Source organism: Falco cherrug, chromosome 4, assembly GCF_023634085.1.
Source record: "Falco cherrug isolate bFalChe1 chromosome 4, bFalChe1.pri, whole genome shotgun sequence".
Classification (NCBI taxonomy): domain Eukaryota; kingdom Metazoa; phylum Chordata; class Aves; order Falconiformes; family Falconidae; genus Falco; species Falco cherrug.
Genome location: NC_073700.1, coordinates 28,293,949 through 28,312,135, shown reverse-complemented (window position 1 = coordinate 28,312,135; position 18,187 = coordinate 28,293,949). Strand labels below are relative to the sequence as shown.

The following is an 18,187-nucleotide window of genomic DNA, read 5'->3' as shown; positions in this document are numbered from 1 at the left end:
TAACATCACCTACCTCTCCCTGGGAGATACGGAGCTTTGGGAGAGGATGCTGCTGAGAAGGACCCTTCCCCAGGTCCCTTTTTTCCTCTAGACCTACTCAGCCTCCCAAGGAGAGAAGCAAGGAGCCGCAGCCCCATGAGCAGCCAGGGCTTGCTGGGGCAGCCCTTTCTACTTGCAAGCCTTGCTCACTTCTGGAAATACCAGCCTCACCGAGCAATATCAAAAGCTTTGCCTTGCTCACTAACCCCAGATTTCATCGTGACTGGGAGCTCTGGGAAAGCCACCCTTGCAAACACTGGAGGCTGCCATGCCTCAGCACAGGGCTTGAAGGGTTGGGAACGATCGATCGGCTGGGTTATCTCGTGCTCCCACCCCCGTTCCTCTCCATCAAAATATTTTGCAGTGTTCATGTGTTAGCCACGTGCCCAGGAGTGATTCACGGCTGAAGCCTGACAGTGAGGGGGAGGACTGGGACGGCGAAAGGAAAATACTAGAGACGCGCATTTTCAAGTGTGAACACAGCTTCTCAGCTCCCAGCTTGTTCAGGCATTGCAGGTCTGACCTTCCAAATAACTCGTTTGTGAGTGGAATAATTGTGACCCTTCCCTTCAGCCCCCTGAACTTTGCCCAGAGCAGGGCTTGACAGGCCCAGCACCTCACATAGCTCCGACACAAATGGATGACTACAAAGAAGACAACACCGTGATTAAAAAAATGCCCATTAATAATAATGAGAGGAGATAACAGACCCGCAGAGCTGTGCACAGTGTTTCTCCACATGCTGCTGACACATGAGGCAGGAAACTTTGAGCCTTTTTTTAATGAGCACCCTGGAGGCTGAAATTCAAGTGGAATCGCAGCTCTCCCACGCCTCCGGCCACCGATGCCTGCCAGGGCTGGGCCAGGAGAGCTGCTCCTGCCCGCACTCCCAGGCGCCTCAGCTGGAAAGGGCTGCCGTGACGTTACTTGCAAGGCTTGGGATAGTTTTTTTTCCCCATGATGTCCAGCCTCCCCAAGCCCTGGAAATCCCTGGATTTTCTCTGTTGCCCAAATGAAAGCTGAGAGGGACAGCCCTGCCTGCCTGGCTGACAGACAAGCGGCTGGAGATGCTCCTTTCGAAGTCTCAAAGACCAGACAGGAAGTTACATGCACCAAGCAAAGTCCAGGATGATATTTAAACCCCATAGTTTAGGGACCTGGATAATTATTTTTTTTTTTTTTTGAGCTCGTTCCCACTAGGTTTTCTATTGTCAGAAGTTTTTAGGACCCTGGAGCAAGCCATTTAATCTTCACTTTGGACTGGAGCAAGGAAACAAAACAGAGAACAAATGTGATGTGCTTGGGAGCGAGCAAGAACACAGCATCTTGGTGATTTACACTCCCCACGCTGGAAATCACAGGGAAATTCTCTTTTCCAGGGAGCTGAGCACAGGCAGAGGAATGACAGCGTGGCCCCAGGTGATGTAAATGCACACGTCCCCAGGGCTGGCCCTCCTCCAGCACCCAGCACACCTCCTCGAGCTCACCAGGCTCACACTGGTTTAGCTTCAAATCCTTACTGATGGGAACACACAAATCTGGATGCAACGTGAAGCAGCAGCAGCTGCACAACCCTTTGCATCATTTCCCTGGTATTTATTTTTAAATTACACAAGTCTCCCCTATGAGAAAGCCCAAATACACACCCCTGCTACCAGCACTGCCTGGGTTTGGGAGGAAAGCAGTCCCCCTGCGGGGATGTGCCTGTCCCCCTGAGCCACCCTGGCCTGGCCGTGCTCTCAAAGCACAACGTGAGGTCCCTGGGGATGCTCTGGAGCTCTCTTCTCCCACAGAGGAAGATGCTAATGCCTTTTCACAGCACTGGGGGTTTGACTGTGTGTCCGGCCAGGACTTCTCTACAGGGCACCAGCACTGGGAAGGGATCTCACAGTGATCAAAAAACGCTGCTGCTGATCCCTGGGGAGGCAGGTCTGGGAGAGCAGCACTAAGCTGGCCCCAGCTGCCTGGATTCCAGCCCCCAGTAAAGAGACAGCCAAGCAGAGAGAGGTACAGCTACAGCAAAGCACTCAGAGGCTGCTTCTTGCTCTAGATGAACTGCATTCAGGCTATCTTACATCCTTGAGGCTCCTCCATCCTATGCTAGTGACCCGACTTGGCCTCAGAGCATAAGAAGGACAAAGGTGGCTTCAAGAGCATGAACTGGTTGACTGCAGACCAGCCTTGAAGGTTTTGCAGTCAGCACGTGATGCGGTTTGTTTTGGCAAAGCAGTCTCCCCTGCTCCAGATGATCCCATCCTTCCTTTTCATGGTTGGATAGACCTGCATTAGTTATCCTCATCAGCATGTCTTGCTCGGTCCCCTGCTGTTTGGCTTACAGCTAGAGAGGGAGGTGTTTGCATGGAGATAATGGACTGCCTTTCCCTCTAGTAATGTTTTATATCTTCCTAAACACACTCTCTATTTGCATTAAACATGATGCGTGCAGGAGTTTTCAGAATTGGTAAATAAACCTTTTAAGCATTTATGATGCTGGGCCATGACAAGCAGCACGGAGTCGTCAATTATTCTGGCATCCACGACTGCTCCTTGGTGGCGAGGGAGCCTCACCGCACTGCATTTCACCCTCCCTGGCAGGGGGAGGACAAGGTGTTGGCCATCTCCCTTGCTAGGGGAGCTAGTCATGCAGCCAATCTGTCATGAAACCAGTCCCTTTCACCATGTGCCTCTGAGTCACGTTTGTTACAGCATTTATTTCTGGCTGCATGACAAGGCAGCGGCCCAGCTCGGCACCCGAGAGGACACCAATTAAAACCACGCTTTTTCCCAGTACCTGGAAATGCTTTATGTGCCGAGTGGAGCGATTGCCATGGTGAGGAGCATCCCTCTTACCAACACAGGGGAGGGGTGGGTGGGCTGTGACCTACTTTAATCACATACCTGGCTGCTGGCACGAGGATGTCTGGCACTGGGGGGGCAGGAGGGGGGTCTGGAAGGTGCCCCCAGCTTTGGCAAACAGCAACTGGGGAAATGGGGCTTCCCCTGACATCTCCCCATGCTTGTCAGCACGAAGCACGACACCGGAGGTACCCATTCTCCACCCCACCAGGGAAAAGACCAAATCCATCAGCTCCACTCTGGCCAAACTGGCAGATTTGGCCAATTCCTGGCAGAGTGGGAGCAGCTGTGGCGGCTGCAGTTGGGCTGCACAATGGCCACGGCGTGCCGCAGGGTTCTGCAGGGGGGAAGCCAAGGCAGCAGGCACTGTTCTGCCCACCCTTCCCAAAACAGGGCACACTGGCTCACTCAGCCACTTCTACGTGCACATCGCTCCTTTGTGGGAATCACAGACTGGTTTGGGATGGTTGGGACCTTCACAGGTCACCTAGTGCAACCCCCCTGCCATGGGCAGGGACACCTTCTACCAGCTCAGGTTGCTCAGAGCCCCATCCAAGCTGGACTCTAATATTTCCAGGGATGGGGCATCTACCACCGCTCCTGGCAAGCTGTTCCAGTGTTTTACCATGCTCATCATAAAAAATTCATCCTTACATCTAGTCTGAACCTCCCCTCTTTTAGATTACCGCATAATAAACCACAAAAACTGGAAAACCACTCAAAATGGTACCGAAGCACAGGGACAGAGATGTCATGCCGGTGGGCTTGCAGGAAGAACGTCGGAGCAAGGGAACCTGGCTGCAGGTCCTCCTGCTGGGACACAGAGGACACGCAGGCAGGTTTGCACCAACAAACACCAATTTATCCCCCCAGACTATGGCAACTGAAACACCAGAAAACTTAATCAAACCCACAGCCCCAAATACATCCCAATGGCTGCATGTTGCACAAAGCAAACCTGAGAACACCGTGCTAAGAGACAAGCTGAGCTTTTAGGTTTCTGGGCCTCTTGGTGGCCCACAGCGAGCATATTTTGTCAGCCCTTTTCTGCAGAGGAGTGTGGAGACCTCATCCAGCAAACTGGGTCGCTGCTGGGCTGCTCCCAGCAGCGCTCCCTTTGCCTGATCCCAAAAACCAGCCTGGAAACTGGGGCTGGCAAATGCAATTGGGGCAGAACTGGGCCAGGGGCCGGCAGGCAGTGAGGAAGCAGCAGCGATGCCTGCATCCAGGGCTTCCGAGGCAGCAGCCACCGCTGCAAGGTGCCGCACTCGCCACACAGGACGTCGGTCCATCCCCCACACCTGAGGTTTTGTTCCTCTCAGCAAAAGGAGGCAACGGGGGTAAAACCATCCAGTGGTGCCCAGGCAGTACACACTGCAACAAAAGATCTCGTTCATTTGAAAAAAGCAACTCCAACAACACTAAAATTGTCCTGCCGATACCAGCGGCAATTGTTACCCTGGTCATCATCTTCACAGCTTCTTTTGCCAATAATGACTCTGCTTTTCTGCCAGTGCCAGTGTGCGTGTTATTTAGGTCAGCTGGGGGCTATGGCAGCTTCTCCCCCTGCCTCGCTTCTCAGCTGCCCTGTTTCCTCATCCAGATGCCCAGCAGCCAGGCCGACAGGAGCAGGAGGTGCTACTAGCTGCCTGGGGCTTTCCGCACACAGCCATCGGAGATTGCTGGCAGCGCAGCTCAGAGGGGACATCAGCTCCTTTGGGCCACACTCGATTCCCAGCATCAAACTTGGTCACTTCTGCACAAGAGGCCACGCAGTTCTCTGATCAATACTGTTTACACCGTGCTCGTTCATGGTACTAACTTATAAAATTAAATGAGCATAAAGCCGAGAGGCTCTACCAGGCAATGACAAACAACCCGTTCCCTGTGCAAAATCCCAACCCAGGGTGGATGCATTTTCTTGAAATCCCAGTGCCAAGCAAGAAGCCCATCCATGCAGGAGGCAACACCCAGCGGGTGGCATCGACGAAGGACTCCATGCCAGCCAGCAGCGTGGTACCCACCGAGCACATTGCCAAAGGCGCTGCCCTCGCTCAGGGGGTCATTCCCACAGGAGGCACCATAGCCCTGGGCACCCCAGGACCCTCACATCTGCAAGCCCCCCCCCTTCAGGGTGTGCACGTGGGTGTTGCCTTTACAGCTCAGGCAAACACCCCAAGGACCCTTAAGGTGGGAAGTTCATCAGCTCCCTGCACACAAAGACACCTGCACACACCTGCCCCGAGATGGGGAGTTTGCCAGGGTGTGCAAAGGGAGCACGGGAGGGTGTGCAGGCAGTGCCAGTGGCAGTTTCCTGCACAGAGCTAATGCAGGGAAAAATATCAACAACACCGTAAGGCAGGAAAGAGAGGCACTGGCTCTATGTCTGGAGGACAGCAAAGGTTGTCACGTCCCACATCACACTGATAACAGTCATAAACCACTGGGGTAGTGCACACAGTGTGGGTAGTTCAAAAGTTCAGGCATTGTTTTCACAGATAAGAGCCTCAGTGATGGAAGTTCCCTTCTTCTTGCAGGATGCACACGGCTATAATGAAAATAATCATTGCACCAAAGCAATTAACGATGCTTGTCTTGTGCAGTTGACTAAGCAGGTCCCCCCTGGTCACAGGTCATTCTGGATTGCTTCTCAGAAGCAAGCCAAAACTGATAATGAAGCGCAGAGCTGGGAAGCACCTAATTGCTTAATTGAGCACAAGATTCTCCTTACACCCAACGTATCCCTTTGGAGCAAACCTTGCACGAGAGCATCACAGCACTGAACTGGGGACAGGACGACGGCACAGTGTCCCACACCACGTCACCTTGTGTGGGGTGGGTGATGAAGCAGCCATACAGCCCAGCTCCCGGGTGCTTTCAGCCACGATGCCAACCCACTCGCAAAGTTTCTGTCCGCTCTGCCCTCCCCTCCTCTGCCCCCAGCATGAAGCCTTTCAAAAATTCAGCTGCAAAAAGGAAGCAGTTTTAAAAACAAAAAGAGTCATCCTGTAGGCTCCTCAATCACTCCCTGGCATCCCCCAGTCACATAAAAAGTCCCCAAAGCACAAAGAGAGGATTTTTAAAGGCTGGATTACAGCACTAGGGGTGGAGGGACCCCCCGGGGCTGCCTCTTCTTGCTTGCTATCAGCAGCCTGCACGCTCTGTGCAAGCGATCCTGACTGCCGCGCACAGCCGAAGCATGAGGCACAGCTTATGCTTTGCCAGGTAGGTTGCCTCTGCAGGGCTGAGGAGCAGAAAACCAGCTTTCATCAGCGCACTCGAGTACCAGTGAGTCAGAAAATAAAGGGAAAAGTAAAATAGCAAGAGCAGGTGAGACATCCCTCCTGGCATCACTGGCCACTGAGAAGACAGTGCCCGTGTCGTACAAACCATGAACCCTCTCTGGGCAGCTAAACCCTCGGCTGGACCTGGCTGGTACCTTCATGCAAGGGCAAGGGGCAGGATGAATCCCTCCCAAACAGCCCAACCTCTCCAGGCTTGAGCAAGAAGCTTTGGACAGCCCTGGAGGGCTCGCTGGGGTGGGGATGGAGGCAGTGAGTCTCCCAGTTGTGTTTCAGGGCAACTCCAGCAGTTGCTGCTCTGATGACCGCCCCGAAACCATCCCGTCACTCCCACAGTTAAGGGCTTGCCTTGCCTGAACAGCCCAAAGCCTGCTAGCTGTCACTCGGGCCAACGTCAGTGCCCAGGAGAGCAAGGGAATAACCAAACCATGTTGAAACACCTGGGTAAAATAAACAGCACACTGCAATCATCTGAAACGGCCTTGGCCCACCAGGGTGGGCTAGTGTCTCATCTGTCTTCGGTTGGTGGTGAGCTGCCCCATCTGCTAGAGCCTCTCCTCCAAAACCAAGGTCCAAATGGGGCTTTTCCAGCCTCCTGGGTTGATCCTGCTGTTTCCTTCAAGGCGCAGTTCAAGGGCTGCGCAGGCAGAGCCACCCCCAATGAGCCTCACAGCACCCACAAACTCATGACACAGAGCAGAGCCAGCAGAGCCAGCGATGCTAGCCCTGGCAGGGCACCGGGAGGTCTGCAGGTGGAAGGCGTGATGTGGTGCTGGGAAAGATGAAGCCCCTTTGGCTCTCCCAGCAGTTCCCCACCAGTGCCTTGCTCTGACCCAGCAAGCCTCACTGACCCAGCAAGCAGCAGGACCACTGGGAACAGAGACTGCCCCTCCGTCAGCTGTGGTTTTAATTAAAGGCAGGCACAAAGCTTTGCACTGCTTCCCAGACAACAAGTGACTGTGTCATTTGTGCAAGAGACTGCCGAGACATTCCCCAGTGAAATCCAAGCCTGCTATGTCGCTAAGACATCAGCAGAACACACACACACAACCTCTGTACTGCCTGCATTCAATTACGGCCCCATTCATTGCAAGCCTTCTTATGGTTTCTGCAATAAGCAGTAGCTGGGACAAACGCAGAAGGGCAAGGGCAGGTCTTGGTGTCACTTCCAGGAAGGCAAAGCTCTTAAATACATGTGCAAATTCCAACCTGAGATCTCTGCACCTGGGAAATTACCCAGAGTACTAAACAACCCATTAGCTCTGACCCTGGCATAATTGAATTTGGGAATTTAGTAAGAGAGTCTGTCTCTCCTAACAGCATTGAAGATAAAGCCTACCAGATCGCAGATAAATTGCTGGCATTGAGGAAGTCTTCTGCAGTAAACCTCTCTGCTGCACTCAGAACGTCAAAGGACGTATCCCCATGGTGTATGGTGTATCAGTCATACAATACTATTAGCTAGCACAGGTAGTATTTAAAGAGATTGCAGATAAGAGTTTAAAGAGACTGCTTGCTAAGTGCACAGATAATCCCACTCTTCTATGTGGGAAACTGCACCTTCTTACAAACAGGTTTAACTTTGTTTATGGTTTTTATAAGAAAATTAAAAAAATTCTGCTGTTACATATGATCCATCCTGTGCAAACAGCCCTCCTGTCACCTGGGCTGCTCACAGGGCATGGGAAACCACCCCCAGAGAGTGGAGCAAGGAAACCTGCGACACTCAACAGCGGTTGATACTGATGGGTTTTGCCATACTGCTGCATCCCTCATCTTTATCACAAACCCTGCAATCAATCTGCTGCTGGCTGAAGGTATCCCACCACGTAAAAGCAATATGCTGGGGCTGGATCCAGCACTGCAGAGCAAATATCCCCCGTCCCCACCCCCACCCCCCCCCCCCGTCGGGGCATTTCTATGCCTCGATACATAGCAGTAGAGTTAGCGCCTTACCAATGGCTCCGCACACAATTAAGCATCAGGATAACAGCGCCCAGGCAGTAGCAGGCAGCGTGTGGAGAGCCGAAGACTCGGCTGAGCGCTCGCGTTTTGTGCTCCCATCTGGCAACCTGAAGAGACAACAGAAAACAAAGTGGGTGGTTGGAGGAGCCTGGGCACTGCCTGCCCCAGCAGCGGGAATCCCACAGCCTCAGCCCGATGCAAGGGCAGACACCGTCTCTGTGGCTTTGTGCAAAAAGCAAGCAAAGGCCACTGGCGGGACATGGCTTAAACCAAGCCTGGGGATGAAACCTCCTTCTCCTACCCATCCCCTGCTGATGCTTGCATTGCATATGCCCTAGTGCACCAGGCCAGCTGGCAGCACTGAGGCACAGGACCACGATAAAAAAACCCACACAAAATCCAAACCAAACAAAAAACAAAAACCCCACAAAACCCCAAAACATCCTACCCATCAGGTTTTGGGGAACATGTGGCTTGGACAACATGTGTCTAACAAGGCTGAGAGCGTTGCTAAGGCTGTCCCCAGGCCACCAAAGCCAAGAGGCCCCTGCCATGGAGCCAAGTGTTGCTCTCCAAAGAAACCAGATCCCTGAGTAGGGGATGGACAACAGAAACACCCAGCTCTCATCCCTGGGCTCTATCATCTCCTACAGCCAGACTTAAGGATCACACCTGGCAGGAACAACTCCTCCCTGTACACATCCAGAAAAGTCTACAAGCACTCCCCCTAAACAAGAGCTGCCAGCTTTGCCTGGAGAACTGCTTCCACTTGTACAGGCTGAACCAGCTGGCCTTCATTAGCACTCAGAATTGTGGCCATTAAGGGCTCATCTGCACTCCTCGCCCATCCCTGCACGGCCGTCTCAGTGCAACCCATACAGCACATCAGTGACAGCCCAGGACTCACACGTACGAAGGCAGCATCTCTGGGGAGGCATTAGCATCCTTTGCAGCACATTTATTTCTTTTCTGGTTGCAACGTGAAGCTTCATGTTCTGCAGAAGCTGATGGGCCCCTGCCCAAAATGCCTCACAGCTGAGGAGGTGCCCTCTCACCCTGGGAGGCTGCTGCACGCAGGTGGCTGGAGCTGCTCCCAAAATCTGCAGGAATGGATCCACCCAAGTCACCAAATCCAGGGCCCTCACTCCCAAGCTGGTGAAAATCCTTACAGCTGCTCTGTCTTCTACCTTTCCTGTACCTCTCGGAAAGCTGTCGCTGTACTTATTGCCTCTTTTAGGCTCCACTTTCAGGCACCAAGCCTGGGGTTGGGATCAGACCCTGAATTCGAGCCAAGCCGAGCACACCTGGGCAACGAAGCGGGAGGTGGGAGTCAGCAGAACATCTCGGCACCAATTTGCTTCTCAGACACGGCTGGCACTTCATTAGCTTCAAATGCACTTCACTCCCTCACATGGAGCCTGGGCAGCTTTTAGGGGGCACCTGCAACCCAGCTATTCATCCACTCTGAATGTATTTGGTAATTTATTGGCTCTATTTGAGCGGAAAAGGCAGCTTTGCAGGTCCCGCTTTCTTCCCAGGCTGATGCAGAAGCACAAAGTACTGCTGGTGGCGGGGGACTGTTGGCTTCAGGAGGGGAGAACGATGAAAACCTCCAATAAGCAGGGCACTGATTTCACATGCTGAGAGCTGATTCAATTAGTTATGCAATGATTGCTCTGAAATTACAAATCCACTCATGACAGAGAGAGCTGCTTCACTGCCTTTTTCTGGCTGGTATAAATAGTTTGTATTCTAAATTGAATTTAAAACACTGTGCGTCACACTACTGCTAAAATGGGAGCTGCTGTTTGAGTGCTGAGAGAGTGGAAAAAGAAATATGGGGTGAGTTACCACCTTTGGAAAGTAAAAAGAAGTGACCATACAGGTGACTGAGTCACAGAGGGAAAAATGCAGCCACATGCCAGTTATCTGTACCAACTTCCTAATTCCCTGGAAATTATTCTGGCGGGGTTTGCATGGATGGCAGCTCCTGGCTCACTTAAGAGAGCTTTCAAAGCATCTCAGCCGGCAGCAGAGCTGAAGCTGAAAGAGAAGGCAGCACTGCCGGGATCAGAGGGAGAGCCCATGTGCTGCCGGCAGCCTCGTCGCTGCCCTCGCCTTTGGAAAGGCACATCTGAGCAGCGAGGGGCCGTCCCTAAGCCCTCCCTAAGCCCTTCGGGGCAGCAGCTGGATCGCCCCCAGCACAGCCCAGCTCCTGCGGCATTGTGCTGCTGCTAACTCCCCAGCTGGGACTCAGACACCAACTTTTATTTAGCTGTCACAGCCTTCCAATGGGACCCCCGGCTCCTTTCCGAGGCCCTGCGAGAGCCATCCCGAGCAAAGCAGAGTGGGAGCCGGCACGGGGCTGGAAGCACCGGTGCCTGCCAAGCCTTGCAGCGATATTTCAGTAACAATTTGTTCCGGTTCTGGTTCTATTCCTTGAATGACTAATTAGTTCTGGCTCGGTTCTAATTTTCTAATTTTAGTCATTTCTAACTAATATTAGCTCTTGTCTGACCCATGGCTACGCAGCTGGCTTCAGGGTTTTACAAAATCATGATTCGACGTGTTATTATTTACTGCATGATGGATGCAAAATGCTTTCAGCATCCTCCGTGGCCGTGTGTGGGGCACAGCAGGGCTGTGACTGGCAGCCTCCCAGGAGGGCTGCCTCCATCCCGGTGTGCCGTCCGCTCTCCCAGCCTTCCGCACTGTGCTGCCTGCAGGAGAGCACAACATAGGGGAGGGAAAAGCCCCCCACCATGGCTGTGCACCCCGGTGAGGGACGGAAAGGAGCATTTTTCTCTTTCTTCCGACCTCCAGGTTTGGAAACCGAGTTAATACAAAGTTTCCTGACTTACCCAAGGGTCAAAGCAATAGAAAAATTCAAGGCTCCTTTTCTAAAGCTCCCAGCCCTCTGCTTTCACTTTAGGATACTTGGTGAGGGCTGTAAGTAATTTTTTTAATGTTTCCCCCAATGCTCGTTATTGAAATAAATCAACGAGCGGATGTGGCTGCAAAGCCGGGGAGTGCTCCTGGGTCCCATGTTCTGCCTTTGGCAGGCCGTTCGGCACTCGTTGGGGGCAGGCGCAGCTGGCTGATATTCCCAGGGAATATCCTCTTCCCGACGTAAATTCAGGGCTGATTTCTACGTAACTGAACCCAGCCATCTCCCCAACCGCTCAGGCAAGTGCGTAAACAAAAATGAAAGCACCAACACGCATCCCCAGTGGCTGCCCTGATGCAAAATGGAAACGCTCTGAGTTTTCTTTTCTTTTTTCGGGCAGGCAAACCTTCCCGAGCCACCTCGAGAAGGGCCACAAATAACCATTTGAAAAGCAATTTCATCTCACGAACCTGTCTCTGCAGCTGATCAACAGGAAACACTCTTTACAGCTCTGTGTGTATGGCAGACCATCGCCTCTCATTAATATTTAGTAATTGTTTCAAGGAAATTGATTATTTTTGTCTGCCATCCAGGGAAGCTGGCTGTTGAACACGCTACGTTTTAACTTGCTCGACCCCAGCTCTGAAGCAGGGACTTTGTGCTGTTTCGCCCGAGTCCAGGTCTACATCTGGCTCACCCAGAGATGGGGAACAAACTCACACAGCCCAAAGGCTCAGGTCTAAGCGACATTTTGCAGCTCAGTGCTATCCAGCTGCTCTATGCCCTCGCTGCCCCATCGCCACAGCATCTGATGGCGGTGTGGCCACTGGTGAATTTATCCTTGCGGCATGCCTGGGAGCTGGGATGGATCAGCAGCTCCCTTCAACCCAAGAGCAACTGAGGCACTCGAGGGCTGAGGCCAGTGGCTGCTCCCAGCTCTCCAGGGAGCAGGGTGGAGGGGCTGTGCTCCTGCATTCCAGGAATTCCTGGACCCTTTGCCCGCCCCCCCCCCCCCCCCGGGGAGATGCTCTGCCCACTTTTAGGGATGCTTCTTGCCCTGGCCAAACTGTTGGCATAAAAATATTCGGTGCCCAAGTCTGGGCTGGAGAAAAGATGACAGTGAATAGGATACGCTACCTTCACTGTACCTGCCTTGCAGTATTTGCCAGCATGAAGGATTTTGCCCCATCACGTGGCGTCTAGGAAGCAGCCTGCCAAGGGATCCAAAAGTCAGAAATTCCACAAAAATCTCAGAGGAAGAATAAACAGCTCCCCAGGGCACATCTGAACCCCGGTCCCAAGGGGATACATGTCCATAGGGTGAGCCCTGGATACACGGACGGTTCAGCCCTGACTCAAAAAAACCCTTCAGACAAAACCAACCTGAGCAAATTTTTTAACTTTCTCCTTCTGTCTGACCTCTCCTAGACGAGCCGTGGGGACACGTCCTCCTGTGGGTGCTGGGGCAGGAGGAACCCTGACTCTGGATGGGAGCATCTCCCGTTGGGGCAGACGTGCCCTGGCTAGCTTGTAACCCAAGGAAAGGGTGGGAAACCTGACGTTACCATTATTGCACGTATGGAGACCAGAGGCACCAACCTGTTCCCATTATGAAAAATACATTTTTCCTTTCTGTTTCCCTGGAATCCTTCATTAAAGCATAACAACATTCTCTGCCCTCTGTCACTTCTTGGATGCTGGAAAGTGACCCTGCTTGCAGCTGTTACATTTGTCGAAAAGACAGGCAGGAAGAAGTTACACCTGAGCACCCAAAGTCTGACTGCGGTGCTGCCAGGAGCGAGCAGGGAAGCAGAGCCAACACAGCGCGCAACAGCAGAGCAGGCTGCAATATAAATGCACATCCACCGCCCGCCTGCGAGCACTGGGGCTGGCTGACCTTTGCTGAATGCCAGAGGAGCCAGCCTTTCTGGCTGTCCCAAGTGACCGCAGAGGAAATGAGTGTGGCCTGACCTTATCCCTCCTAACAAACCCCGCTCGAGCCCCTCTGCAGTTGGCAGCGCTTAGTGCAGATGGTTTATTGCCCACGTGCCGGTAGGGAAGCGCTGATGGTGCTGGTTGAACACCGTGGCCAGGCTGAAAGCTCCAGCCTGGGCTCTTGCAGCCACTCAAGGCAAATGTCCCGAGTGCTTGTGCCGCTCCTAGGTGAGAAGAATTCTCCTTCTCTAGGAGACTGCAAACCTCAGGAGAGAGAGGAGGGGAAACCGCAGGGCTGGTCCTGGGGAGGATTGTGCCTGGCAGCCCCGAGGGATATTGGGGGGCAGCTCGGGCAGTTTGCCGGCACAGGAACACCACCAGCCGAGGCTGGCATGTGCCCATGTGCAGCCTCATCCAAAATACCAGCCTGCTGAGCACCTGCTCTGGCATGGGACACCGGCACGGGCTTTCCGAAGGCATGTGCAGAAAACACCCGGGGGACCAGCGTGCCACTGGCAGCAAGAACATGATTAGCAGGAGCTCTGGGCAGCGAAGGCAGGAGAAAAAGAACAGAACAAACCACGGTTTAATTTGTACAAGCTGGTAATTATAGTTGCTATCTGTCTGAAATCTCTATTGAGTTTATTTAAATATGTTCTCCGTGAAGGCCATTCAGACAGGAATTATCAAGGTGTTGCAGCAGAGGAGATAATGCCATGCAGTTTTCAACAGATCAAGGGCTGATTAGGAGGAATTAATTAGCTGCTTAAACAGTCCTTGACTCGCTGCAGCAATTAGCCGTCACCTCCCCGCAGTCACGTTCCCGGTGCAGCAGTGGTGGCGATACCAAGCGCCCACCAGCAGAACTGCCTTCCCCGCGCCGCTGCTGAGCTCCGGGCCAGCCCCAAGTGGGCGCAGGGCCCTGGGAAGGTACCCTAAACCCCCCAGGCGTAGCCCATGGCCAGGCCTTGGCAGACAGGCGTTGGGCTGCTGTGACTCCCCTGCACCCACTGTGAAGCCCGTTGGCGGTCGGTACACGTGCATTGGCTGTGGCTCCCTGCATGAAGCAGACAACGGGTGTCTTTCCTCCTCCAGCCCTTGGCGAGCCAGTCCCTTGTGCATCCTCCATCCACCATCCCTTATATGCTATGAGCCACCAGTTCTCAGCTGCGCTCCACCACCGGGGCCAGCTGAGCATCCAGCAGCCTTAATCCCATGTGCCGTCATTTGCCCTCCCTTTGGCAGGGCAGGAGCATTGCCCTCCCCTCTGCCCATCCCAGCTATCACCCAGCCTCCCTGAAGTCCCCATCCCACCCAGCCCTGCTTGCCGCAGCCCCTCCGTTCTGCCGCAGCGCTGCTCAGGGTCCCCTGCTGCTCATCCCTGTTCTTCCCAGCACAGAATCCATCTGAAGGGCGCAGCTGAGGTGGGCACCAGCTCCAGACCTGGCTGGCAGCAGGTGCCACAGGGCAAGCATGGAAAGCTGGTGTTGCCGAGCTGCCTGAGGAAAGCAGGCTGACCCATCCCCAGCTGGACACTTGCCAGAGGCAGGAGGAGAAGCCGGCACTCGGGGTGACCATGAGATTGCCTTCTGTCCCTCCTGCCAGCACAGCTCCCTGGGGGACCCAGCGGCAGGCTGCCAGCTCCTGCCAGCACCCTAATGGGCTCCACTTTGTTTAATTGCTTCCCGCCTGCACTGGGAAAAGCCACGGTGGCTCCGGACTACCCAATCCAGAGCCCGAGTTATTTCTCTGAAGGCTTCTTGACTCACAGGCACTCAATTAGAGAGAGCCACGAGATGGTAATGGAGCCCGAAAGCTTTTTAGCAAATGATTAAAGCCCTGTGAAGTTCCCCCACTAAGTACTGGAGCAGCAGCTTCCAGTTCGTGCAATTAAATCACTGAAGCGATATTAGAAGAGACAGGCACCATCTTAATGGCTTCATGCGAGCTGTAAGGCAGCGCAGGCTGGAGGCTTTGCCCACAAAAAGTCTTGTAAAGGTCTTTTTATGGTAATGCACCAAGAAAAGATGCACCCAGAGATGGACTGCTGATGAGCAATGGGCACTGGGGACAACGGGTGACATTCTGTGCCCATGCACATGGAAGCAGAGCAAGGCAGGGACTCCTGTCAGAGCCTGGAGGCTCCGGGCAACCCAGTGTGACGGGCACAGACCTGACATGTGCCCCAAGAGATGGGGACAGGCCAGCTCAGCCACAAAAGGTCTCCCCCCCAGGAGGCTACACCAGTTAGTTTTTCCCCTTTCCCATTCCCCCACTGGTACGATGGCAATAACAGCTGTCAGCAAGCCACAGCCAAGCAGGATAGCTTAGCTCATCCGTGTCTGCCAAGGGCTTTCAGTTTGGAAAGTAAGGCATCAATGTGACGCAAGGAAGACTTTTCCATTGCCTCTGACAAGCTCTGGATGGGGGGGCTGTTGTTTATTCCAGCCAAAAGCAACAGCAGCGGGGTTTTGGAGAGACAAGGCGGTGTGTAGACTGGCTATGCAACGACAGTGCGGTGTGGAACAGCCAGCTGGAATGATGGGGCTGCACACCCAGGTGACGGTTTCACAGAGGGAAAAAACACATTTGCAGGCTCTCACAGTGGAATCGGAGGCTTGGAAAGCACAAAGAGCTGCAAAAAAAATTAGAATATCCAAGGGGTTGAAGAAGAGAACTATCTACAAGCAGAAAGCAGGGCGAGCTCCTCTCGAAAACCAAGGGGCTGGCTGTGGAGCTGCAGCACTGAGATGAGCCAGTGTGACAAGCCCTCGCTGCTCGCAATGCCCATCGCCCAAACAAGCGAGTTAAGAGGACAAAACACAAGCTGGAGTGCCTCTTCTAGTGACTCTTTCCCAACAAATGCTGCGTTGAGGGGGTCAATAGGGTCCAGTCTGAGCACTTTGACACAGGGAGAAGAGTAAAGTGACTCAACTTCTTCAGAATCAGAAAGATGCCTATTAAAAAAACCCAGCCTGCCTCTATCATTTACGAGCTTAGCCTAAAAGATAAACCCTGCTGGATCCATCCTCAGTCAAAGTAATTGGACTGAAATGGCACAGATCACCTCAGCTAACAGTCGTGAGTTGGGGAAACAAAATAAGCCAGCAGGTAAACAGATAAGGGTTTCATAAGGACTAGGTACGCTTTACCTCAAAGCCATCCCTTGAGATTACCTCCACACGAGCCTTTACCTTGAATCTACTCATGATAAACAGCTTGATAATAAATTTCATTTCTCTAATAGTGCTTATGTGATTTGTCAAAGTACGATCTCATTAGCTGGCTGCAATGAAAACAAGCCCCTGCTTAACATACGCCAAGGCAGCCGGGTCTGTCAATGTTCCATGAGCCACATCCTCACCTCTTCAATAAAAACAAAAATGACACGGAATATGGGCTGTATTTGCTAGCAATTTCCAACACAAAATCTGAACAGTTTCTCCTCAAGGCTAGGAGCTCATGATTTATGTCCGACGAGCTGGAAGCTGAAGGCAGGTGATTTCAAGTAACCCAGAATGAGCTGTGTTAATTAATTTTGAGAGTGAGCGTAGGGAACCCTTACTAGCAGCTCCCCAAGAGTGAAGGGGAAGGGCAATGTGCTCCAGCCACAGGGAATCAGGCTGCACGGTGCAAACCCACTCTCCCGGCCAACAAAACCCATGGAAAAAGTATCTGTGAAATAATGATTTCTCCAGAGCGCAGCATGGGATGGGGAAGGACCTTTCCAGTCCCTGTCTGGGACATGATGGGGATGGCCAAGCACCAGGAGAGACACAGGCTGCATGGGGGAACGGTGAGCAGTCGGGATCCACCCAGCTCCTCTAAACCACTAATACAACCAAATAAAACAACCTCCCAAGATTAGAGAAAGGCAGAGGCTGCCCTTACACAAGTATTTGGGGCTCTGCTAGAGCCCAGACGCAAGGCAAGTGCTGCCAGATGAGCATCTAGTGTGCAGGACAGTGAAGCATTTTGCCCAATGTTTTGTTGGATTTTTTTTCATCTTCCATGCCCAGATGACTTGGCCCACACCTTCCCATTGCACACAGTTCCCATCCAGAAAACCCCAAACCTCGTATTTTCATACTTTTTTCCTGATGCTCAGAGCATTTTCTCTGAGCAAAAACAGGTCTGATTTTGCCCAGGCAGTCCACAGCAGGCACCTTCCCAAACCAACCATAAGTAAAGGTGTGGGTCGTCTCTCAAGTGACTGAGAATATTCTGCCCACCTCACATCCTGTATTTGCCTTTTTTTCCCCCTGTTGATCATACTCATGCAACACTAAAAAAAGCAAAACCGGGGAAAGTGCCTGAAGTGTTATACACACAGCTGCTTTACCCGAACAGGCCGTCTACCCAAAAGACCCATTTTCAAACAAAGCGATCCAACAATAGCACTGACAATGTTTGAACTGGCATCGATTTAGAAAGACAAGCTCTTTGCTGCACCACACTGTCAGCAAGTGCTCAGTACAAATGCCACGTTACAAGACAAACACCTCTATTTTATTTTTTTTAAGACTTCCCTTCTATTTTTGTGCCTCCACTCCATTGCATTATTTCTAAATCAGGCTCTGGATCTCAGTGGATCCACAGGGCTGAGGTCAGGCCCCTCCAAATTTGCTGCAGACTTCAGTGCCTTGGGTTTTGTTTCAAATGTGGGGACAAAGCTTTCTACGTTTGTCACAAAGCATCTATCCTGCTCTTCAAAGCTTCCCAACGATTGCTGCAAACCTCTAGCTGAAACCGCTATTGCTGTTGCAAATAAGGTCAGCCTGATTAAAAAACAGTCATTCTGGCTGGAATAAAAACGGACAGTCTTCAGCAAGCGCATCCTGTGTAAGACACGTCCTCTCACCGAGCTGCGACAAGCCTGCACTTGCTTCAGGTAAAAGGAAACTGAGGTCACCTAAAGACTCTGGCATTTCTGGCAGCCTCTGATTCACTGCAAAGAGACCATATAGAGCTATGCCAGAGATATCAGCTAACTCAAGTGCCTTTTTGCTCTCCTGTACGACCTGTATTTAGTTGCAGATATGCGTTTGGGTACCAGTGTGAGCTCTGTCACTGTGTCCCTAACCAGCTGGACTTACAGATGTGTCACTGCCTGCGACCGAAAACCAGGGCTGGATACTGCAGTATTTCAAGTTGGGCAATTCTTCAAGCAGATGTGGCCCATGGGAGTGGAAATACTTTGGCT

The 18,187-nt window shown here is 52.5% G+C and overlaps 1 protein-coding gene across 3 annotated transcripts in view; it reads right to left on the bottom strand.

The window, feature by feature from the left end:
- The window catches only part of PEMT (phosphatidylethanolamine N-methyltransferase), a 43,514-nt gene that overhangs the window by 11,811 nt on the left and 13,516 nt on the right, over window positions 1-18,187 (bottom strand). For all 3 annotated transcript variants that reach the window (XM_055708729.1, XM_055708728.1, XM_055708730.1), the window contains exon 3: window positions 8,154-8,269. In XM_055708729.1, coding sequence (XP_055564704.1) covers window positions 8,154-8,269 — 116 coding nt within the window. The remainder of the gene's footprint in view (window positions 1-8,153; window positions 8,270-18,187) is intronic.